Source organism: Oreochromis aureus, linkage group 7 (assembly GCF_013358895.1).
Source record: "Oreochromis aureus strain Israel breed Guangdong linkage group 7, ZZ_aureus, whole genome shotgun sequence".
Classification (NCBI taxonomy): Eukaryota; Metazoa; Chordata; class Actinopteri; order Cichliformes; family Cichlidae; genus Oreochromis; species Oreochromis aureus.
In genome coordinates this window covers 25,865,898-25,891,404 of record NC_052948.1, presented here as the reverse complement: position 1 = coordinate 25,891,404, position 25,507 = coordinate 25,865,898, and the positions used below count along the sequence as shown (strand labels likewise).

The window sequence follows — 25,507 nt, the reverse complement described above, 5'->3', positions numbered from 1 at the left end:
ATGGATTTTTTTTAGGATTCTTCTGCTTCTGTGTTAAAATCCTCAGTGCCGACTTTAATGAATGGCAGGCTCCAAACGGTCAAATTGTGTCTCCATCTACTCGTTCAGCTATAGCACATGCTGATGAGCGAGTTATCTTTTGTTACACAGTGTTCTGTGACCATGGCAGAGAGATAACTACACTCTATAAATATTCTAGACTTACAGACTGCATACAGACTGCTGCCCTGTGCTGCTGTTTGACGCCTTTGCAAGAGAAAATAAAAAAACTGTTTCTGTGCTGTGTGCACCTCAATTCATTTCATATTTCCACAACGACCTTGGTGTCAGCTATGGGATCCTATGACTGGCTGGCATGTGGGGTCTGAGATGGACATGGACTGATTATCCCTGAAAAGTGCTAAGACCAACTACACTGGGATTTTCATCAGAAGACCACATTGTCTTCACGGGTGAGAGATCCCAAGAAATTGTTAGAATTTTGAAGAAAAAAAAAAAAAGGAAATTGATTGTTTTTCTGTGTTCACACTAGAGGTGGGAATCACCATACATCCCACGATACGATATTATCACAATACTTAACGCACAATACGATATTATTGCAATTTTTAAAAATATTTTGCGATATTCAGATTCTGTACATAAAGGTAAACTTTATCAATATTCATTTTATCTAATAACAAAGTCTCACACTCAGTCTTTCTCTCATTTCAGTCAGTTTTATTGTTGACAAACTGAACGGTTTGTATTACAGTCTAGTCCAACTTAACTGAACATAACCATCTGGTACAATTATAGCTATTCTGAACTATGCAATTTGTGAAAACTATGCAGCCCCTTCAGCAACTGAAGAATTTGAAAGTAAATTAAAACAAAATATAATTTTACATTAAATAAAAAAGTTTCAAACTTAATTAAAATAAAACATGTTTTAAATTAAAATAAGTAAACTGTCATGTTTATTGCTGTCATAAAAAAAGTTAAACACATTTGGACAGTGAAGGAATGTCAGGATTCTTGCTCAGAAAAAGGAGCTGATCAACATGCTCTGAAGTCAGAGCATGTTCCAGTCCACAAAAACTTTTTTTGTAACAAAATATCGATTTCTGCTGTCTCTGTATCGATACATTATTAGCAAACAAAATATCACGATACTACACAGTATCGATTTTTTCCCCCACACCTAGTTCACACCTGATGTAGAGTTCATTACAGGGCCGAGTAAACCCAGGGAACTCAGCAGAACAACTTTAAATGACTTTCAAAAGGAAAAAGTAACCGAGGACCTGGTCCTCCCCGCTGTACTGACTGCTCCATATAGCATATAGACAAAACGAAGGACGATTCAGCATGAGGAAGCTAAAGCAGCTGGAAGAGAAAGCAGATCTTAGAATACAAGAGGTAAAATGGTAAATGAACTGGTTCTCAAATAGTGGTTTTCTACTCTACCTGAGCATTCAAAGCTCTTTATATAACAAGCCTCTTATACACACACTTAAAGCCATTCATACAAGCACTTTTTTTCCTATGCTTAAGTACTTTCACTCTAATATTCAAACTCCAATGGAGCACAACTTGAGGTTAGTATCTTGCCCAAGTACATTTTGGCTTGCATACTGGAGCAGGCAGGGATTGAACCACCAACCTTCTGATTAGTGAGATGAGCAGTGCCCTACACTACGAAGCTCGTTCAACATATCCAGGGTATCTTTCAGTTATCTGGATTCACTTATCTTAACACTGGGGATCAGGATAAACGGTCATACAAAGTTGGTTATCAAATCGCTAAGTTAACCCAGGGTTACCTACTACCTACTCCAGCAATGTTATCAAATGGCAACAAAAAATATCAAAAGGTTATAAAAATATACCAGTAAAATGCACAACTGTTTGGCCCTTCGCCTGTGCGACGAAGCTTCGGAGCAGCTTAAGTCACCATTGTAATTTACTCCAGTAAGAAGTCAACCACCTTTGTAGTACAAAAAACCCAGGGTTAACCCTAAAATTATCTCAACAAGCCAAAAAAATCTGGCTTTGTATTACAGGCCTCGGATGGTTTTATTAAACTCCAGCAAAGAAATAAAATGATTTTACTGAAAATCCCAAACCACCTGGAAGCATTAAATGTGTGAAAGTATGAGTCAGAATGCAGGGACAGAAAGGAAGCTAAAAAAAGGATAAGGGTAAAACAGATAACTCGTCTCTAGAGTTATCTTGATTGTATCCTTTCTTAGAGCCTCAAAGTGTCATGGAATGCTATGTGGAAGGCAGAAATAGGACTCCAATGCAAACTGAGGGTTTAAATACACAAGAGGACATTAGGAAGGAGTTTAGACACCTGAGGAACAGCACAAAGCTAAACAAAATCTAACTAATGAGACAAGGAGATGCAAATCTCAACACAACACACTTGACACAAGAAACTATCTGTGGTGGAGTGTGGTTTGTGGTTCAGCTGCAGGGGAGAGATGAAGCAGTGGGTTCAGGGAGTGGTGTCAGGGGAGGCTGACCAGAACAGCTGACCTCCATTATCTAATCATGCCTCCTCTATATAGGTTGGATACCAAGACCTGAACAGAAGTGTGGAAGCTGGAAAGCTGTACAAAAAGACTGAGCGAAAATCCAATGTAAATAAACATTCATGTACCTTGTAAAGTTGTGTACTTTGCGTCCTTTGTCCCGCTATTAAAATAAAACAGGAAGTAACTAACACTAAGACCAGGACTAAGACATACAAACTTGACAGAACAAAACGGCGTAACAATCCTCAGCTACCAAGACTAGCGACTGGAACATGGAATGTCACCTCTTTGTTTGGGGATGAGCCTCAGCTAGTGTATGAGGTTCAGAAGTACCAGGTAGATAGTCAGGCTCACCTCAGTGCACAGCTTGGGCTCTGGAACCAGTCTCCCAGAGAGGAGCTGGACTCTGGTTCAGTTTGGAGTTTCCCTTGGTGAGAGGCAGCAGGCTGGGGCTCCGTTAGTCAAACTCGGATACAGAAGGAACAATAAGGTTTTCAGCCCGGTCGCAAAACACTGGACCATCTCAAAGCATGTGGGTCAAAGCAAGAGCTGAGTGTAAAAGCAAAACTGTCGATTTACCGACTGATCTATGTCCCTACCCTCACCTATGGTCACGAGCTTTGGGTAGTAACCAAAAGAACAAGATCGCGGATACAAGCAGTGGAAATTAGCTTTCTCCAAAGCGTAGCTGGCTTCTCCCTTAGAGATTGGGTGGACCCTCTGGGAGGGGCTCAGAGTAGAGCTGCTACTCCTCCACATCAAAAGGAGCCAGTTGAGGTGGTTTGGGCATCTGATAAGGATGCCTCCTGGGCACCTCATGAGTGAGGTGTTCCGGGCACATCCGACCGGGAAGAGGCCCCGGGGCAAACCCGGGACACGCTCGAGAGATTATATCTCTCGGCTGGCCTGGGAATACCTTGGTGTTCACCTTGGACAACGTGTATGAGGTGGCAGGGGAGAGGGAGGTCTGTGCTTCTCTGCTTAGCCTGCTGCCTCCGCGACCCAGCCCAGGATAAGGGGCAGAAAATGGATGGATGGATGGATGGATGGATGGATGGATGGATGGATGGATGGCATGACCTTAAAAAGGCGGTACATGGTCAAAAACCCTCCAGGGTGGCTGAATAACAACAATTCTGCAAAGATGGGTGGGCCAAAATTCCTCTTAATTACTGGAAATATTACTACTAGCTTCACTGCTAGTTTTAAGCATTCCAACATGTGTTGTCTAAACTGCAGAAAACATACACACACTGCCATTGTATGTCAAACACATATAAAGACTGAAAAATCATGCGCGCACACACACACACACACACACTTGGCTCTGGTGACAGAAACAGAGAGAGAGGGCATGTTTCCACAACGTGTTGTAATTATGTGTTTTAAGATTGAATGCTGACTCCGGCTGTTCTTTCCAAAAATTTACAGTGAGAGCCTACCTCAGCTGGTGGTAAGCTATGTCTGGTATGGCAGGAATGACAGAGTAGCAGAGAGAGAGTGGAAGGAAGAAGTGAGGGGTGCTGTGCTTCACTCCGTCACAGACTTCCTCTGGCTGCACAGTGGAGCTGCAAAAGGCTGGGCTCTTATCACAACACACCAGCTCAGCCACAGCCAATCAGCTGCTGCTTCTGGCAAAGCTCAGGCTGCTTTTAACCCACATTTTTACAGGTTTTCACCTTGAATAAAATACCAAGGCCCAGATTATAAGGACCAGAGATAACAGCAGAGGATGAAAACAAACACAACACTGAGCCAGATTTGGGGGTTTTGAGAATTTGGTGTAGAAGATTCATGGAAATCTATTAATTCATTATTAAACTGTATTTGCACTGTGCTATTTTGGTTTATCATACATCTCTCAGTAACCTGCTGTGTGTGGGGCAATCAGTGAGGCCAGACTGAAGACATGAGTCGCTTGGTCTATTCATTTCCGGCAGCTGCTGCAGGTAATGTGGTTGTGGTTGTGGTTGTGTTGTGTTGTGGTTGTGTTGTGGTGTGGTGGTGGCACACTTTGGCCCTTTAGTACCAACTGAGAAGTGTTTAAATCCCACAGCCTATCTGAGTATTGCTGCTGATCATGTGCATCCCAGTGTATAGTTCCAGCAGAATAATGTGCTACATCTCAAAGCTCAGATCACCTCAAAGAGATATTTGCTGCGCTCAAACAGCCTCCACATTTACCAGATCTCAATCCAACAGAGCACCTTTGGGATGTGGTGAAACTGTTACAAATCTGGAGCAACTGTGTGATGGAATCATTTCAACATTGACCAAAACTCTACTGGAATGTTTCCAGTACACTGTTAGATGAGCTGGTCTAGCTACTGAGCTACAGTTGCAGTGGTGGTCAATCCTCTTACTCACACACCCCAGTGACTCATTGGTGTCTGCCCAGGCAGGACTGCCGCCCTGCCTGGGCACAGTTTAGTAAACTAAGCCTTGGCCCACATGAAGAGGTGGGCCTAGCATATTTCAGTTGTACACTTGTAGTGTGACCGCTGTCACAACCCAGCACAGATGCCACTTTCTCAGTTACAGCTAACTCTGGAAAAGTCATTTTGTTCAAGTAATTAAATATTTGAGAGGAGAGTGTCACCACTTTTCTAACCACAAGAATGCATAAAGTTATTAAAAATGAATCATTCAATGACAAATTAAGCAGCTTAAAGATCTGTTCACTGGAACTCACAACACGAGGTCCATAAAGAGTTGATGTCAGTGCAGAAAGACTAAAAACAACTTACGAGTGACCAACAATCTGTTACATTCTTAAAAAGAAGCAACGCTCCGGGCAGCCAAGGAAAACCAACAGGCCTGGAAGTCAACAAAAACAGCTAAAGTTCACAACCGCAGAATTATTTCCTGGGGAAGAAAAGCCCTTACAACATCTAACAAGAGAATTCCTGAGTGAATAAGTGTACAAGAGATGGTTTACAACAAGGTGCAAGCCACTGGTTAGACTCAAGAAGAAGAAGGCCAGAGTAGACCCTCCAGGAAAAACAATCAGTGGACAGATGACAGCCAGATTAACTTGTACCAGAATGATGGTAAGAGAAAAGCATTGAACAGCTCATTATCTGTCATCATCTGTCAAACACGGTGCAGGAAACCTTATGTTTTCGTGTTGTCGTCATGTATAGCTTCCACTGGAAGCGGGTCATGTCTACAACTGTTCCAGTCCATCCTTAAACTCATTTAGTGGCCAGCCTGCCAGGACACGTCAGGATATTGTGTCTGAGTGTGATGTTGCAACATGGAGAAATATCATGGAGTTTCATCACTTGTGTCTGTCTATGGATCTCTCAACAACCAACCTTATTTAATCATTTTACAATGTACGGCAACAATATAGGAAATGTCAAGGCTATACTCACTGCAATTGTGCATGTCCTACGAGTCACTGTGCTTTCAACAGCATACTATATATGCAGCTTATCATGCCTGCTTCAAAGCAGCCGTGTGGACATGTTCTGTGCCTGCTGGGGTTTCCTCCGGGTGCCTCGTCACACATTCCAAAGACAGACTGGTGATTCTTTAGTGGCCACAGGCCAATATGTAAGTGTGTCCACAGCTCATCTCAGGGCTGTTGACCTGTCTAAGGTATAGCCCACCCCGTCTCTCTACCTCAGGGTGGGTTGCTGCTTAGGAAATTTGATAGACGGTAAAGAGGGGAATATTACGTAATCTTTATATTTTGTTCATCATTTACATTCATACTTGTGAACACAAGTCCAGACAAACACAGGAGAACTGGTTAATATATGAACTGACATAGTGCTTTTCTACTCTGCGCACTTTACTAGAAGCCTCGTCCCCACAGTCACACACATCCATACAAGAACTTTTGTTTAACATTCACACACGCACTCACACTGTAGAGAATGCATTAGGGGCAAATCAGGGTTCAGTATCTTGGCCAAGAATGGAAGCTCCTTTTAAAATACTACATAATATATACTCAGTTAAAAGACACTGGAGAGGTCTAAGCTTAACTACTCTTGTTCTTTCTGCTAATTATAAACTGGAACTACTCAGCATCTATTTTTAACAGTGTGTATATGCCAGAATATTTTGGAATGACGTACAACATCACATTAGGCAGAGAACAGGACAAATAATTCAGTTTAAAGAGAAGGACATTACAGCATGTTTAGTGGATGAGGACATAAAATAAAATGCAATGAAATAAACAAACTATATTTTGGACAAATTTCATGTAAACTATGGTCTCTGTATAAATTTTATTTCATATTGTTATTCTGTTATTATTTTTTGTCAGGGTGACAAGTCCAAAAAATATACCACTATGTCACTGCACTGAACCAAAGCTGCTTGGATGGCACGCAGGTATACCATCCAGAATGACTTGACTCTAATGACAAAAAGCAACAACAATAATGAACCTCGTTCTTTTTATTAGTATTCCCATGCTACAGCTCTGTTGTTCAATGATGTGATTCAGTATTGGAACACACTTCTTCCAAGTGATCAGCTAACAAGGCTAGCTTGGTTAGCAAGCAACATCCACAGCCTGCTTTGGTGCAATGCACAGACTGAGTGAGAGGATCAAACAAAGAGTCAGGAGTTCACTAAAAAGTCGAGCACAGACTTTTTGACTGTCTATCAGCAAGTTGTACTGTCTGTGAGAGAACTGCAACAAAAACAGCACAAAGAGCACAAACATGGATGAGAGGTCCAGCTCTGGGACTCTGACTCTTTGACACCATGCACCTGTCAAAGAAGCCACGCCCACTTAATGATGCAGACTTTAAGCCCCTATAACTCCAAGAATTACTAATGTCAGTGTCACAGGTGCCGAGAATATATATCTGAAGTTTGAGAAAGAATTGCACACAGACCGTACTGTGAACATGTGTGTGCAGACTGTGATTTTGGGCTCTAACTGACTGTTTCAGTGTCTGGAGCTTTAAATCAACCTGGGACTGCTGCTGCTCCCGCCCTCAGGAACAATGACAGAATAACAGAGAGATGCAGCCAATGGCAGCAGAGTTTACTACTGCAGACAGCGCTGTGAAAAACTATTGGCCCCTTCCCGATTTCTTAGTTATTTGCATATTTGTCACACTTCCATGTTTCAGATCATCAAACCAATTTCCATATTAGTCAACTATAACCTGAGTAAACACCAAATGCAATTATTAATTGATTATTCATCAATTAAAAAGCTATCCTGGTCCTGTGTGAAAAAGTAATTCCCTAACCCTGATCACTGACAGAGGACTGTGCTCGAGTGTTTGTGGTAACTGGCAGTGATTAACAAAGTGGCTGCTGGGTGCATCTCTGGGACTATTGTGACCTACTTTTGTGGAAGTGGACTTCTGGGAGGCGCTCTTGCTGCCGGGGAAGAATGGCAGCAGTAAGATGTTCACAGCCCATAATTTACACGCTGAAGTTTATCCAAATCTCACAACATGTGAAAATACAAGTGATTTAAAAAAAATCATCCTTATACAGTTGTTATGAATCTTTATAAGTCACGGGTTTGGATTTTGTGAAGGCTTACACACCATCCACTACGTCTCTGCTTCACTTTTTGTTTTCATGTTAGCACAAACTGGCGTATAAGTATACGTGTCTGGGTGATTCAAGTCAAACTATCCTGACCTCAGATGCAATCACACAGCTGAGCTCTGGCTGCTGTCACTTGCAGGCAATTACTGTTGCAAAGATATTTATACATGTGCCAAATTCCACAGGCGTGACACAGTGGCTTCATTAGGAGCACAGATCAGCCCGTAGAATCATCACTGAGACAACATGGCTGCTTATGGACCAAGTTTTCTCCTGAAACTGTGGTAGTGTTGCTTTGGTAGTGTTGTGAACAGCATGGTGACATGGCAGTCAGGAGAACGTGCTTTCAGTGACATTGACACTCTTATAAGACTGCAGAGCAGACGCTTCTGACACCTTTGCCTTTTTCAGCAAAATGAAGCATGAGACAAAAAACCCAAAAAGAGGATTTTAATGAGAGCTGTTCATGTATGTCTCTGTCAGACCTCCAAAGTGCCTACAGCACAAAGCAACAACCTCTGTCTGTCCTGCTTCGCTATGGGAACAGTTACGATGTGGAAAAGACAGAAAGCTTTTAGAGTGAGGGAGCTTCTTTTCAGACTGTTTCTCTCTATTACTGCTGCAGTCACAGCACAACATACAAGCGCTATGCAGGAGCTCCTGAGAAACATCAACAGTGCTCCGGCAGTGTCAAGTTCACTTAAAAGACGCCTGAGAGGAAACACGTCTGCTCACTGTGACCTCGCAACATTCTAATAACGTTTGTGTCTGTGCATTTCCTGTGGTCACTGGCACGAATGCATTCCCAATCCTGAACTTGTTTTCTGTCACCACCCGCCTGTGCTGCATTCAGGGGGCATCTGTAAATTGTGTACAGAGAAATGAAACCTGGGTTACAATCTCTTTGGAAACAAACTGAATCAGTCAGTGGGATCAGTCAAAAAGCACAGCTCTGGGAGACGCTGTGTTAGACTGCAGTAACAGCTGGGCCTGTGTGGACTGTCTGCACACAGTCATGTACACCGGCACCTTCTGACATCTCATATCAGCATTTTAATTCCTACTTTTTTATCCATCTGAGAGAACACCGTCACTGGCCATCAACTTAGCTTTTAAGATATTTTAGCTGCTGCTAACCAGCTAAGGAGCCCGAGAGAAATAAGATAAAAAGCTAGAAATGAAGAACAGCCAATATATCAGGGAGTCAGCTGTTTCCATCTCATGTTTTCTTACCGGCTGACCTCAATATCACCTAGCTGCCTCTCCGCACGGTCTGTCCTCCTGTGGTTGGATGGACTCGAACTCCACTGTCTTGGACTGCAGCTGGAACATTAGTCTGTACTCTGTTCTCTAGTTCCTCTGTCAGCTTCAAGGTCACACTAACGAGAAAGTAAAGCAAGTAGCATTCAACTGCATTATGTTTCACGCAATCATTTATTTAAGAAAGCGCACACAGCACTGCTGCGCATCACAACACCCTGAACAAGTACAACTCAGAACAACAAATACAGCGTTCAGAAGACATGCTAGCAGAGTGAGAGAGCATGACTCAACAGTAAAGCATGCAGCACTGGTTAACCCCACATAGCACGGCTGACTGCTGTGTGACAGAGCCACAGACAGACCGGAGAAAAGCAACAGTTGTGCTTCTCCCTTTTAAAGAGCCTGTAAGATAAAGCTCTAAACAGGAGTGCTTGACAGCCACATGTTCTCAGAGATTTCTAAAATATCCACACATCCCTGCTCATTTTCCAGATTCCCCGGTTTCCACACTTGATCTGAAACAGACAGACGATCCAGCTGCTCACTAACTGTGTGTGGAAGAGCAGCTAAGACTCAACATCATCAATACGGTCCCTCCGTTAGGCTCTAAAGCAAGAACAGAGAATGTCCAACAGGTGATGTCACTACTTGGTTCTTCTTCTGTGGCAAACCTCTTAACCATTAGCTCATCAACAGATTCCCTCATCTGTCTTTTCCTAATCATGTTTAATTTGTCTTGATGGAAAACATGATGAGTTGAAGGAAAACTCAAAAGGACAACGTGAGCCGCACACTAATTTTTCATATGAATTACATAAACACAAGCTCATAAAAGATGGACAGCTTCTTGACCTGAGAAGTGAAGCCAACATGAAAGTGCCTTAAAGCTGGTCAGCAGGGAACAACCTGAAACTGAAGTATGACTTTTGATCCTACACAACTCTACGTGAAAGCAGCTCTCTGATGAGTTCACAGGCTCAGTCACACATTTTGAGTCCAAACAAATAACATATCGAATTCACTTTGTAAACTTTTGGTCAACTCAGAAGTCAGAAGTGACACATAAGGTGACAAATGAGCTCAGGTAGGTGTTATGTGGATCTGTGATGTTTGACATAGCTATCTGTAGTGAGAATAGAGAGCAGGTGGAGGAGAGCCTGGAGAGGCGGAGGTATGCTTTATATTGTAAGACAGACCCTACAATCATTGAAATCAACCTTTTAAAGCAAGGGACAGTGTACAAGAGAGGTGAAGAAGAGAGTCAAGGCAGGGTGGAGTGAGTGGAAATGAGTGTCAGGGGTGATTTGTGAGAGACACATAGCAACAAGAAAAGCCACGCTGAGTTGGTTTGACCAAAGGATGCTCAATCTCCACCTGGAGCACTAACACAGTGCACCAGTACATCAGCATGCTTGTGGGGTTAGTCCTCAAAGGAAGAGGGTGTTTTCTACCACTTTCAGAACTGCTAATTAAAAAATTTCTGCCAAATGAATAGACAGAAACTGTCTGCAGTTTTCCACAGATTTAGAGAGGAACAACGGCTTAATAAAGTGAGTATGAGCGATGGTGGTGATGATCTTTCCACCTCCGCGGGTTGGAGCAGGAAAGGCTGGCATGAATGGAAGCATGCCTGTGCTGAGCAAGCAGCTCAACTGTACTGAGAGAGAAAAGCTAACAGCTGGAAAGAGAATGGCCAGATTGCAAAGCTCCCTCCCATCAGGCCTCATACACCCAGAGCATAGCTGTGTGTGTGTGTGTGTGTGTGTGTGTGTCAGTAATCAGCTCTTCAAAACCTGCATTTCACGGGGACATGAACTCTTTCATACCTCGTCTGACACATCTGCCCAGCAGACTCCTGTTCTCTCCTCACTCCTCATATATATTTTTACTGCATCTTATTTTAAACCTTTTACATTTTCCTAAGTATTCTCTAATCGGTTTACTGTGCTCTACCGTACTGTTTTACTTTATCGTATTATTTGTGTTTTTTATAGTAAGTATTCCGTATTTTCAGATGACCTTTTTAATACCTTACTAAGACGCTTTGTAATATTTGTTTTCAGCTTCTCCAAAACAGGAGAAGCTGAAAGCTGAACTGAAGGCTGGATGACCGAGAACCAAACAGTGCGCACAAACAAACACACAGACACGGACACACCAGGAGAAGCGGGTTGTTTGCGGACAGCTGCGCTGCTGTGCGGCTCTGCTTACCTCGCTGCGGTGGTTTGAGGCAGAAATCAGCCTGTTGCTCCTTCACAGAGACAGACACGGCTCACTGTGCGGAGCTGTTTCCAGGTCCATGAGGACGGAGTCTGTGCTGTAGCGGTTTCCTGAACTCAGCTTCGAGTGAAATCACTGCGGAGACAAACAGCGCTGTGACGCACAGAACTGCTTTACTTTGAAGGGGAGCCTCTTCCTGCTGTACCCCGGGACCCTGCTCAGATTCGTGGATCAGTAATGAGCTGTGACAAGTTGTTCCAGCTCAGTTCAGTGGGCTTGTACACTGGGAGCAAGCAGACTGCCCACAGGGGCACACATGCAGGGACTTGTGGCGCAGAGCTCCTCAGACTGACCCCTCGTGGTACACGAACCAGAGTACACCAGAGCACACTGCCTGCACAGTGTGCCTTTACTCAGCACATTAAAGTGAACACACACACACAACACACGCTGTGCTCAAGGATGGAAAACAAGCCTGGGTCTCTCTGACCTCTGCATGTTCATATTGCCCCAGCATGCTGGGGGATATACTTATATATTAAGGTCATATTCATAAATTTCAGCTAAGTGAAAAATAAGCAAATATCTTGTCAAGATAAAAACTAATCCATTATAAGCGTAAATAAAAATACCGAATAATAATTACATGGTAAAATAAAATATCTCAAATTCAGCATAGACAAATGAATTGTATTTAAAAGTTGTTATTAAAATGTTACACAAGCAGCAGAGCAAATAATATCACATTCACTATGGCCAGGACTTCCAGGCCATACTCACACAAATGTTTCTGTATACTATGTCGGCCACTTGGTTGTGGAATTCCATGTATGCCCTGCCTGCAAGCATCTTGCACCCTGCTGTTATGTGCTGGATTGTCTCAGGGCCATCTTTGCACAGCCTGCACCTGGGGTCTTGCCTGATGTGGTAGAAGCCTCTATGGATCTTGTACTGTATCTGCCATTTCTACATATTGTGCAGGGGCCTGTCCTTCCATGATGGCTCCTCTTCTTGCTCCTCTTCTTTCTCGGGGTTCTACCACCTGTGGTATTCACTAGGCACGCAGTCAGTTGTGGCCATTTTCCTGATGTATTTGTGGATGTTCATTGTCTCATCCTGGACTCACCAGTCCCCGTCATCCTTCCTTCCGCTTAGCGTACAGTCTCAGGGTGCTGAACTCGGGGTGAAACCCTTCATGCATGGTGATGAGCTTCCTCGTCTTGATGTCAGTGGCTTCTATCTTCTCCTTTGGCCAGCTTATTATCCAGGCAGGATACCTGACCACTGGCAGGGCGTAGGTGTTGATAGCCCAGATCTTGTTCTTCCCATTCAGCTGATTCCGCAGCATTTGCCTCACTCTCTGCAGCTATTTGCTGGTTGCAGCTTTTCTAGTGGCCTATTTGCTGTTCCAATTTGCCTAGGATTTCCAGGTACTTGTAGCTGTCCGGTATTACAATCCCCTCAGTTCTGACTACCTTCCCTCTCTTTGTTACTGTCCAACTACACTTCTCCAGTCCGAATGACATTCTGATGTCAGTCCTGTAGAAGATAATGATACCAGGATTCAACAAAGAGCAGAGCCTCCATTTTAATCCAGCGGCCTCAGGAATATGAAGTTTTCAGTGTGGACCATAATTTTTATTTTATAAACCACTTTTAATCCAGGACATGTTTTTCATGTGAGGTAAGCGTAATCATATAAGTAAGCCACAAGAGTTAGCTGAAATCAAAGTGTGGTGGTGACCTTCAGCCCGCGTTTGCTGTAAGGCTTCCTAAGAATTATTAAAACATCAAACTACGATCTGCATGGCCAAAGCAAAAGTATTCCATGCAATTCTTCATTAAAGCTTTCAGTTTTTAATCCATTTGCAATAGGTTTGCAAAAATGTTCTCATTTCAAAATGCATTTTAAGTTACTGCGTGGTGATGAATGGACAAAAAAATACATTTTATTGAATTTTTGAATGAAAAACTAAATCTTTAATCACAATAAAGCACTGGAGAGTGAAGACGTCTGAACGCACCCTAAATCACTGTATAGCTGTCATCAAAGTCACACCTTATTCAGATAACAACCATCCTAACAATAATCATTACATTTTAATTCCTGAATTTACACACCATTTTCTGTAGCTGGATCATTTTAGGTTACATGTGGCCACTTTAAAATTATTAGTGAACGAAATGAACAATTTTTCTGTGAGGTGGCTGTGTGGAAAACCCCACTAGATCAGTGCAGGAAAAAAGATGCTGTACCGGGTTGTTGTAGTAAGTAGGGCACAGTATGAAGATCAAACCTTTGATTTAGTGCTCAATTCAAGCTCCTACTCTTCTATGGAGTGGAGAGTAGTGTTAGGATGAATATGATCTCTGATACAAGTGGCTAAAATGATTGGCATCTAAATAGGATGCTTCCTTGATTGAACCCTTTGGGCACGTTCTACCAAGTAACCCTGGGGTAGTCCCAGAACAGACAGTATTACCCTTTGTCTAGTAGTACCTTGTGGCAGGGGTGTGGTCTTTGGCTCTGCTGCAGTGGAGGGGTGGTGCAGTGGGCTCAGGAGGCAGTACCAGGGAGGCTGAGGTCCAGGTGGAGGTTTGAGGTGGCTTGACTTGGTTTTCAGGGTTTTTGACTGGGCGGTACCTGGTACCAGGAACTTTTTTGGTACCCACTCACCTGGGGTTCCAAGCGATCTGAGGCCATATGAAAATGTGATGTCAGCAGACTGCATGCCACTGATTGGCCAGTCAATGGCGTCTTGAGAGCGACCATCGCTACGGCCTCTTTCAGTCTTGTGATGTTTGTGTTGCTTACAAATGATATCGCAGGACTTTCAGCGATGTTGCTGTAACGACCTCACACACAATAGGTGGTACTTAATTGTAATGGAAAACGACTGAAATGGAATTGAGCAGAGGTGCTAGTGGAAAAGGGCTATAAATCTCTGAATGAAGTCTCAAAAGACACAAAAAGCAATTTCATCATAACCAAGCTTTCAGACATGTAAAGATATTATTACATTATTACAACATAATGATACAGAAGAGAAAATGTGTGATTTATTATTACTAGTATTTATTATGACACTATATGACAATACAAGATACACATAGAAGTTTAAGTACGCAAACATATATATACCAGAAGCGTGTGAAATGTTTGGTATGTCTACCTATCACAACATCTGACATTTACCCATGTAAGCATTTACAAATATGGCAGTGTACTAGAGAAAAGGAAAAACTAACTGAAAGCGTCTTTTTCATAACAGCATGTAGCGGGTGAGTCCTCCCCCTCGGAGCTCCCGCAGGCGCTGACAGTGTCGCAGCATGTTCAGAATCCCCTGAAAGCGTTTGTCCACCTTCATCTGGGTAAATTCACGAATGTCATCCTCCACAACAAAATACTGACCTGCAAAACATTTAAGTACAACTGTGAAGCTTTTGTGTTTTACAAACAATCTTTTCTCAGAAACTGACCAATATGGATGTGATAATGCACTTATAAAGAGCCAGTTGAAAAAAGTGATCTCAAATATCTAAGCAAAAGAAAAACAAGCAAGTATAACATTATAACATTAATTTTCAGGACAGTTTTGTTTGCTCTGTTTAGTCCAAACTGATTTTTATATCACTTTATATGACTCATGAATACTTAACAACAAACAAACAAACAAAAAAAAAATGGCAGAAGAAAGGTCTGGGATCATTTAAAGCCTATGCTTAGCTGCAAACACTAAAAAGACAACATATCAAATATTGAAGTCTAACATTTTCACTGTCTTGGGGGGGAAAACCCAGAGATGTTTTCAAAGTGATCAGCAAAACCTTCACAATGATTCTAAAATGTGATCTTAAAGCCAGAAAACTTCTGTTGCAAACTGAGGAGCTTGGAAAGAAAGAAAGTTCCTTGGACTACCATGACCTCTATGACTGAAAACCTACACGGCCATTCTGTCATCCTGAGATGTGCACAAGTAGTAAACAATTTTGGCTTGCAGGATACCTTTTGTATCTTTGGTCTCTTGGTCCTTAAAGCGCTGGTGCAGCTTTCGTGAGTGATTGTTGAGTGTTTTGATGGACTGATGCACAATCTTGTACTTGGCTGCTACAGCAGCATTGATGCTCTCCACTGCTGCATTGAGCTGCTCATATGTCACACGTCCTTTCATGTACCTGTATGAACACACATCAGAAAAACACTGTTTCATGTTATGTCTTCAGCTATTATGGGAGCAATAGTGAGCCGTATGGGCATAACGAGCCAACCCTGGTAGAATAGAGCAGTGTAACTAGATGAGGCCCAGCCACCAATGACAGATACTTCTGCTAAGCTGACTGTGGCCAGACTGCCCTATGATGACGCTTAGAAGCAATAAAATCAGAGAACTCAGGAAGGATGTCAGTCACTAACAGAAATGACACACAGGTTCTGCATGAATAAGAGGTACAAGAAGTCTCTAACTGAGCTCTGGTGGGTAGCACAAGCACAAGGGCAGATCCAGCCAGAGCTCAGACGCCTAGTCCTACAGGCCAGGAATAAGCGAGACATCAACCCACACCACACCAAGATCTAAAGCAAGGATATCGTGATGTCCTCCGGACTGGATAAGTGTAGCTGAATGGTTGCAATGAAATGGAATGTGATCTGGAGCAAAGGGGCGGAGCTACAGAAGGCAGACTAGTCAAATACTTCCAGAAAGCAAAACAGGTGCTGAGAAGCCAGCTGAACAGTAGGAATAAGATCCAAGCCATCACATATTCTCTAGCAGTTATCAGAGACCCAGCTGTAATAAAGAGGAAATGGATGCCACTGATGTGAAGACATGAAAACTCCTCATAATGAGCAGAGAGGTGTCCAGCATATTTTATTCAATTAACACGCATGTACGCACACACGTTGCCAGATCCTAGCAGGCAAGACATACATGGAAGCCCATAACCAAGTAGCCGGCATTGTATACAGAAGCATCTGTGCCAAGAAGTCCCAAGGTCGAAATGAGATTTAGCCTCCCTAGATTTATTAAGTGGGTCTCACAAAGGTGATCATCATATATAAGGTAATTTTGAATTACAGTGATCGATTATACTTACTGAGGGATGCTCTCAAACTCTGGCATAGTGACGAACTCCATCTCTCTGACAAAACTCTTGCTGTGTTTTTTTTCTGCTGGCGGAACCTCAACAGCTTCTTTCTGATTTATTGCAGGTTCGCTTCCTCTGAAAAATGACAGATAGTAGGCATTTACTGCTTCTTTTGTAAGGTGGTGGGCTCTGCACGCAAGGTACAGCAACAGTTGAAAGCATACATAAGGTGTTTGTTTTTATGGTGAGAAAAGCAGGGGAAAAACAAAAAACAACCAAACACTTCTTGATGAATAGCAGAGTAATGGAGTCAGCTGTCTGAATCCATCTGCAGTTCTGCTCACAGCATTGTTAAGCTCCAGTTAGCAGCAAATAACCTCTCCACCTCACGGTGGATCTCCAGAGAGCAACAAAAACAACTGCTTCCTGCTGCCCCCCATGATCTGGATGGTAACACCAGGAGTTGTGGTTCAGCATCTGAGTGAAATCAAAGACTGCTACAACAGTAGTCTGAGCAGAGAAGCAGGCAGTCATTCCATGACAGGAAGGACCGGGCTGGATAGTTAGTACCAATTTTTCCAACAAAGAGAAGTAGGAAATTGATCACAAACAACATTCTGTTCTGTAACATAACAAAAAAGGCAAAAATGCTAAAGTGGGTCCCCAATATATTTGATTCATAGATCATAAGAGAAATACTGCTTTATTCAGAATAAAATCAGCCTGTTTTCCATTTAAAAGAAACCACATAAAGTAAGCAATGGTATTCTCACTTGAGCGGGCCCTTCTTCCGGGGCATGTGTGGAGGGATGTTATCCTTAATGTGCTGACCATCCTGCAGATACTTCTGGAAAACCTCATCAAGTTCCTGAGAGAGAAAAATAAACTCTAAAACCCTCCACTCACTTAATATTTTCTCTGCCGAATTCCTTATTATTTTCATCTTGGTCATGTTTACCGCATTCACAAAATTCTGGCATCCTCAAAGGGGATTTTAGGGAAACTAAATTTTGTTCATCTAGCTTTTCATTTACTAAACATAAAAGATATTTTGCTTATCAAACTGTCAGGAGAAAATGAATTTCTATTTTGTGCATGTAGTCACCCCTGAAGGTCCACTCTGAGCAAAGGAAAAGCCAGACATTCATGCTACAAATGAATATTACTTCAGGGTCTTGACTGGAAAGCATGTATCAATGACTAACTGGTTTATGCAGTAATTAAAATTAGATATGGCGGTCACAGCTTATTCTTCTTTATTGGTGTGAATGCAAAATACTGAGTGTTTACTCGTTTGTTCCAACAGATGAACAAACACCTCTACTTTACCTTGAGATGTTTCAGCTGCTCCTTCTGCTGGTCAACACCTTTTTCAAACTCCTCCAGAAGTCTCTCCAGGGCAAACAGTTCTTGTCCAAGTTTCTTCATCTTGTTTTGAGGCAATTCTGTATGCGGAGGAAAATTTTATGGCACAAAACTTAGCAGTAGTTCGCATGGATGCAAACACTATATTCAGTCTCATACAATTCGACATATCATACCAATAACTGACAGATCCAGCATGTGTTTTATAGAAGTTATTCTATCATGAATGTGGTGGTTGATATCTTCGAGGTCCCCCATTTTCCTGAAACAGGGACAAATTAAAACCATTAAAAGCTGTAACTTCAAATTTTAATCTGTCAAGCATGCAGGTAAAGGTCATGCACAAAACTAAGTAGAACTTTGATGATATCAAACTGCTTAAGGAAAAGAAAAAGCAACACACTTGATAATGAAAAATGGATCGAAAAACTTTGCCTCTCTAAAACCTTAAACATTTGAGTTGTATACATGGGACATGTGAGACTGCTGCTCCATCCATCTCCTTAAGCGATCTCATTATGTCAGACATACGTCACTTTTACATTGATGACCCTCACGGCTCCATTCAAACACTTCCACAATTTTGATGGGCCAAGCTAGCATGAATGTGACACTGCACTATGAGAGAGATCTGACGAGAAAACCAGTGGAATAATACACAAGTTGTCAGAGTTTTCTTAACATAGGTTATATTTTGACAGTTTAATAATTATTTACTCCATGTGCCGTTCGTAGTTATCGGAATACATCCATACACAGATTAACAAACAGGTCAGACACTTATTAAAAGATCAGCTTATAAACTTTAATAGGCGTCGGTGAAAGGACAGCTAAAACCAACAAAGGTCTGGCTCCTGCTTACATGCTGTCAAAAAAACCCATATTACAGTCTAGTTTGTTTATACAAACCCGGCACTTCCGGTAGCTGTTTCACATTAAAGGGGCGTTACCGTTTCAATCAATACACAGAAACATTTCATTTCTTAACCAGGATCTTATTCTGAAACATTTACAGGAAGTCTTTGTGGAAAATGCAAAAAAAATACGTGTTAAGAAAAAGCGCTACACAAGGACAACAACTTATTAATTCACCATTACTCTGAGTGAAGGAGAGAGAGAGAGCAACGACACGGAAGGAGAAGACCACTGAAATGTAAAGGGTCACGAGCTATCAAAGCCAGCCGTAAGCGGTGCACTTACAGCTAACTGATGTACGGAAACCTGTTTGCGTCTACTACCAACAACCTATGCGTGCGCGTGATCGGTACGCTCGAGCTGTCAAACAAGTCTTTCTATATGAGAGCATATACAGCATGTACACTGTTTACGGTACGAGCGTATGACAGAGATCTTGTGAACCCATGAAGTTATTAACAAGTAGGAACAGACTGAAGGTGGAAGTGTAACCTTTGCCATAAGCGCCATCCCGTCCCCATACCCGTACACACAGTGTATTATTGCGCAGTGTATTATTAAGCTCACTCACACAAAGATTCGCTCTCACTTCATCGTAGTCTTCCTCACTAGCTACGTTCCCGGCTCATTTCAAATGTCACGTCACGAGACGTCACGGCCAGCGCATGCGCTGTTCTAAAACAGCGGCGTGTGGAAGATGGCAGCAGGGTGGTACGATTCTGTTTTGTCACTGTGACAACTGGTCCTGACCAATCTTTTGGCCCTTTTCTACAGTATAAGAAGGACGAACTATGTCATAATGTTATTTTATGTATAGCAACATTTTTCATACACAAATGTAGATTTACCAAAACATCCCCCAGGATTGTGACTTTCTTAAATGAATTGAAACTATATATAAAATGCTTAAAATTACTTAAAGGAAATAAACCACAAAAACTATATGATATTCTTAAGCATCTTCCCACTAAAATGAATAACTTAAACTCATTTACCCTTTGTTTTTGTTTGTCTGTTTTGTTTTGTTTTGTTTTGTTTTCTCTAATAGGCAGCATTTCACTCAATTTTGCATCTTGGTCATGTGTACACATCTATATCGATGTAAACATTCATTATTTCTGTTTTATATGGTTACATTGTTACTGTAATCACTGTTTTTTCTGGCAATTCATTGTATCCTTTGAATTTGTGCAACACTGATTGCCGTATTTGTATATGTACTTGAAATAATAATAATTTTAAAAAAAAACTGTCCTGACCAGTGACTGTGAGAGACAGTTTAAACCCTCACTGGTTCCTCCCTGATAATCCACGCTAAAATCAGTGCACTTCCTGTCACTGCTACATTTAAAGGAACATTTTTCTTGCCAATGTTGGATTAAAATTGTTGTTGCCTGACGTCAGTGTTACAAACAAGCATGTGTTTTTGCTGGTATTACAGAGAGATGACCTTTCATCTGAATGTTAAATTCATTCAAGTGATTAAGACTTGTTTCTTTGTGTGTGCATTTTTTTAACGCAGAAATCTGTTAGGGGAAAGTTCTTTTTCTACATCTATTTGAAGCAACTTAAGCAATTTTTTGTATTGTTTTGTTTTGGGTTTTTTTTTTTGTTCATGGATTTTTGTTTTTCATTCATGGATGATAAACAGCCGCCTCCCCGACAAAAAAATCTGTTTTAATTTAGAAGTCTAATTCAGGGTTGGGAAAAGAGGCCACATCCGAAGTGGGGGTTTGTGGATTCTCACACTGCGGCAGAAAGGACTCGAGGCACACAGGGTTACAGGCACGCAAATGCTTTTATTTACAGTTTGTTGTTGATATCTTTTGGTTGTACAGCTTTCCAGCTGCCTTGTTCCCATGCAGCACACTGCTCTCCCGTCAGGTCCTGGCATCCTAATGAAATAGGGAAGGCATGACCAGGTGATGGAGAACAGCTTTGTGGGTCAGCTTCTCCTGACACCACACCAATGGGTTCACACTGATCCACCCCTCCCCTACAGCTGAGCCACAAACCACACCACGAAACACTCACCATAAAGCTAAACTCAGTTCTGCCTAATATTAATTTCATGTCTTTATGAGATTATTAGTACAGCTCTCCACAGCAGTCCCAATTTCTCATGTGGCCCCCTTGGGACAATTAATTGCCCACTCCAGTCTAATTTAGTGGCACTGTTCCACAGATGTTGGATGACAGATGACTTCTTTTAGTAAATTCTGTGATTCTTTCCTCTTGGGCTGGGAGATCAGGCTACCCTTGTTCTCCACCTGTTTTCAGTTTCTTATTATGTGGTTTCTTCCTTGAACACTATCATTCTCTCTTTCTCTCTGCTTTGTTTCCGTAGCAGTAGAGGCTTCTCTCTTGCAATGGTGTCACTGTTTGTTCCGCTGCACCTCAAATCTGTTTCCTTATAAAGAGAAATTATTCACTAACACATGCACAGTTGAAGAACAAGACTGCTCAGTGCATGTTTCATAAACCCAACATTAAGTTCACATAAAAAAAAAATCTTGGGCACAGTAAAGAAAATTTCTACACACAGTAATGGTTAAGGCTCATTACTCCATTACTCCAGACAGTTGAATGCTGGAAACCCATCCTCAAACAACTAAATCTAGCATAGTACATCTTATATTCACTCTAAAACACAAACGGTGTCTTTTAATATTTGGCCGAAGGGCCATCGATGTGTTCAGTAACCAACACAGATGACTGACATAGACCTTTCAATTATGTTCACACATGGTGGCATCTTAAAGTGTTTTATTTTTAATGCCTGTTATTATTTTCTTCTTCTTTTAATCTTTTATTTTTATCTAATCTATTGATATTTTCTGATGTAGTATTTAATTTAGTGAGATAAGATGAGGGTAGGTTTAGGGGGCAAAGCAAAAGCCCTCCGACAACATAGCCCCTGGGATCACTGGGGCACACAAACCCCTTACCACGATAAGGTGGCGATTCACTTTGACCTCCTTATCAACATTCAGCACTGTGTACAGAGCTAGCATTTCAGAAAGTATACAAGAAAAAATATAAGGTTAGACATGGTTAAAACTGAGGAGAAATCAACAAAGCATACACTACACATACATGTGTGAGGCCATTCCTAAGGTCTACTCACTCCGACATATAAAACGTAATGTAAATGTAATGATATGGTGAAAATCATTTTGTATTGGTAACTGTACAGGCTATGTACCAGAAGGTGGCAGAAGCACCCAGACCATGAAATAGCATAAGGCGCAGCACAGTGTAAATGATACATGAAGTGAAGAGAGGTCACTATGCCTACTTACATATCTTACATAAAACAAAAGACCATCATAAGAAAACAATGTTAATTTTCAAAAGCTGGATTTTTTTTTATGGATTCTTATAACATGTACAAATCTTATTCACATTTAGGTTTCTGCACACAGTCACAAATCAAAATGTATAAATAGAAATCAAACCTTTCCACACACATTTGAATTCATTTATGTTTTATATGCAACATTACCATATATAATATTACTTATCCAAATACTGCTCTGTACTGCTCCTATTAAGAAAGCTAAGAAAGTACTGTTAAACAACAAAGGAACAATTAGACCAAAGATTTGACTGGTTATAAACTACTAAGCAGAATGAACAAAGCAGCACTTGTGCACCACTTTTCTGACACATTGTCTAGCATGTGCTGCCACAGGTAGCTGTGCTGTTTACCTGTGGTTCAAAGTTTGCTTATGTATTTTAGAAGTGCACTGTATCCCCGGAGAGAAGCTTGGGTTTCATGCCTTTTGGAAGGTGCTAATTCAGCAATGTTTGACTGAATTAGCCTGCGTAGGGCCTTTCAATGCAAGCTCATATCACACGCCTGGGATGTGAAATGCCCAAAAATAGAGCTTCAGGCAGAGTTTGGGTTGGTTCACGCTTTTAAATTGAGTTAGGGATCTTAGAAATTGGGCCAGAAACTGTTGGACAGATACTGGTTAATTGATTACAAAAAAGTTGGACTTTATCGGTTGGACCGTTAACTTAAATTTGTCAAAATTATATAGGTTTTTAAAAGGCCTAAAATCTGTGCAGTTGTAATTAAAAGACGTCTTTGTAATATACTTAAGAAATCCTTGTGTGAAGGGAGTCTCTGTGTAAGCAGTGCACTCCCTGTTGATTTTTATTTTTAGATTGTGTGTTCATGTAAATGAGGCAGCTGCTGCGGAGCGCATGAGAGGATTGTTGCTTTCGGTTTCGTGTGTTATCTAGCTTGATAACTATTGTTTGTAGATGTTCTCAAATGCCTGTGACTGAGATGCTGGTTTTGCTTATTAGAATTGTATAACTAGAGTTTGAATTCATTACGGTGGATGTGTAGTAATTGACTGAGTTTGATATATATATATTGAGTGCATTGTACAGTACCTAAGACCACCATATATTTTTCTGTAGTAACCTCTCTTGAGCAATAAATGCTGGTGTGTTCTAGTTTTTTTTTCAGTTATGTGTGTGCTGTGAGAAGCTGTGAGGATGATGAGAGGTTTCCGTTGTTTTTCTTTGACTTGCTCTTTCAGATTATGAAAAGCATGTCCAAAATACTCGTATGAAAGCGTATTTTGAGTGATTTTAACCGTGTGAATGCTGTCAGTATTTGATTTGAGTGACTCTGCGTGATTTGTCTGAGTGAGTGAAAAGGTGGAAGTTTGAGAGAAAAGGCAGTGTGTGAGACGATTCATGAGGTCTGAAAGAGGTTAGAATATTTAAAAGTGTGCATGAAATAAGGGTGTATTGTTTTCAGACGAAGATTTAGTAGAACTAAAGAGGGTTTATAGACTGTAAATATGGAAAACAAGAGTTTGATTAATCTGTAGAAACAGGAAAAAGAAATGAAAAGGATATTAATTGTATGCTTTAGTGTGTTGATACAGGTGGACTTCTCTCAACCTGGAACCCTGAGTACAGCGGCAAAAGCATAGATCAACACAATTGGGAAAACAAGCCAGTTTTTGGCTAAAAGTTGATAGCTTCACCTGTCACTCTGTTCGGACCCTGAGAAGAAGCTTAAAGGACAGTTAATTTCATGATGAAGACCGACTTGAAGAATTAACAGGAGGCAAAAGCCAGTGGAACCGAACCATTAACACTGACGAAGATGGACGACCCAAGCAGCAGCATGTAAGAAAACCACCTGATGACAACATGTACTGTGAATAACCGGCTGGGCAGTTGAACACTGGGATAAAGAACTGTAGAAAGCACTGGGCATTGAGTTTCATATTTGCCATGCTTGGAGTAATCTTGGAAGAGAAGACTGAAAAGATGAATGGAGAAGAAAACAGAGCAAATGAAAATAAGACTGACTGACGACTCCAGAAGCAGAATGAAGGAAACCACGTGATAAAACATGCAGGGGGAACTGGAGGCTGGTCAAGAACAGTGTCACATGACTGGGGGGCACTGAGTTGAAGGCACTGAATGGGATATTTTGCCAGGCTGGAACCTAACGTAAAAGAAGAATATTGAAAGATCAAAACAGAGAAGAAACAGACTGTGTTTGCTGGAGCTTTGAAGGCCGCACAAGGACACTGTGAAAAAGGGATAAGGACCAGTGTCAGGTGAAGCCGGGACGAGTTCGACCGTGAGAATACAGGATATGATTGGATTGAAATTGAAGCCTGAACTCATGATGGTTTAGGGATGTCCACCACATCATAACAAAGAGGTAAACATTAGAAAAGGTAAGAATAATGAAAGAAAATAACTGACAACTATATTAATGAATAGAAAACACACATGCACAAATTGTTATATGTGAAAGTATTTTTGGAAAGGCTCAGAAGTGAGATAGTTTGAATCCAGAAATCAGTGAAAAGATGCATAAATTAAACATGAATACATAAAAATGCAATGAAGAACACAATGAATTAATGCAATGAAGATGCAGCTTACACTTCATTAACATGATCACATGATATGCAACGAAGAAAGCAGCTTACATTCAATTAACATGAAATATAAGGAAGAACACGCTTATATTAATATTGATGACATAAACATGACATAAGTGGTATTTGTGACAGGAAAGAGAGAGAAGTGAGTCGTTTAAGCATTCGTGATAATAATGAAAATGTCTTAGTTTTGTTATTTTCAGGGGCAAAGCAGACCTGGATCAACTTTCCACAGCAGCGGTCGGAAGAAAGTTATAGGTTAACATCATTAGAGATGCTCAGGCAAGTTTCTGGTTGAATTGTTTACAGCCATGTGTTCCTGAACGTCACAAGCAAGCTCTGACTTGTGGCTGAAGACAAGGAATGCTGTTATTTAAGGTGGGAAATTAAAATTTGGGTTAGTAATCTGGGAAGGAGAAAACTGACTGTTTAAGTGGAAGATTGTGAAGGAGTCTGAAATACTGCAAAGCAACATATGCAAAACCATACATACAAACAGAAAATGCACTAATCTTACAGAGACAAGCTCAGGAAGATTAATGCATAGATAGTGATTAAACTTGGCTAAGAACACAAACACATGTAATTAAATCAGCTTGCTAATTTCACGAGTGTTAAAATGGTGTGAATGTTGAAGAAAATACACTTGGATAAAATAGAGTTGAGGAATAA

The 25,507-nt window shown here is 41.3% G+C and overlaps 2 protein-coding genes across 9 annotated transcripts in view; both read right to left on the bottom strand.

The window, feature by feature from the left end:
• The window catches only part of LOC116319266 (A-kinase anchor protein 13-like), a 63,672-nt gene extending 51,830 nt beyond the window's left edge, over positions 1 to 11,842 (bottom strand). For 5 of the 8 annotated variants that reach the window (XM_039614525.1, XM_039614527.1, XM_039614526.1 and 2 more), the window contains exon 1: positions 11,532 to 11,842. The gene's annotated coding sequence lies outside the window, so the exon portion shown is untranslated. Of the gene's footprint in view, positions 1 to 9,290; positions 9,311 to 11,531 lie in introns of those variants that run through there. The other 3 variants (XM_031738546.2, XM_031738548.2, XM_039614523.1) reach the window with 2 other exon arrangements.
• A 2,759-nt stretch (positions 11,843 to 14,601) lies between these two features.
• On the bottom strand, positions 14,602 to 19,569 carry ska1 (spindle and kinetochore associated complex subunit 1). Its single transcript, XM_031738554.2, has 7 exons — positions 19,477 to 19,569; positions 18,167 to 18,252; positions 17,955 to 18,070; positions 17,399 to 17,493; positions 16,635 to 16,760; positions 15,547 to 15,716; positions 14,602 to 14,952 (listed from the first exon to the last, which is right to left on the bottom strand). The coding sequence occupies exons 2-7, from the start codon at positions 18,246 to 18,248 to the stop codon at positions 14,804 to 14,806; spliced, it is 738 nt and encodes a 245-aa protein (XP_031594414.1). The 5' UTR covers positions 18,249 to 18,252; positions 19,477 to 19,569; the 3' UTR covers positions 14,602 to 14,803.
• Positions 19,570 to 25,507: the final 5,938 nt, after the last annotated feature.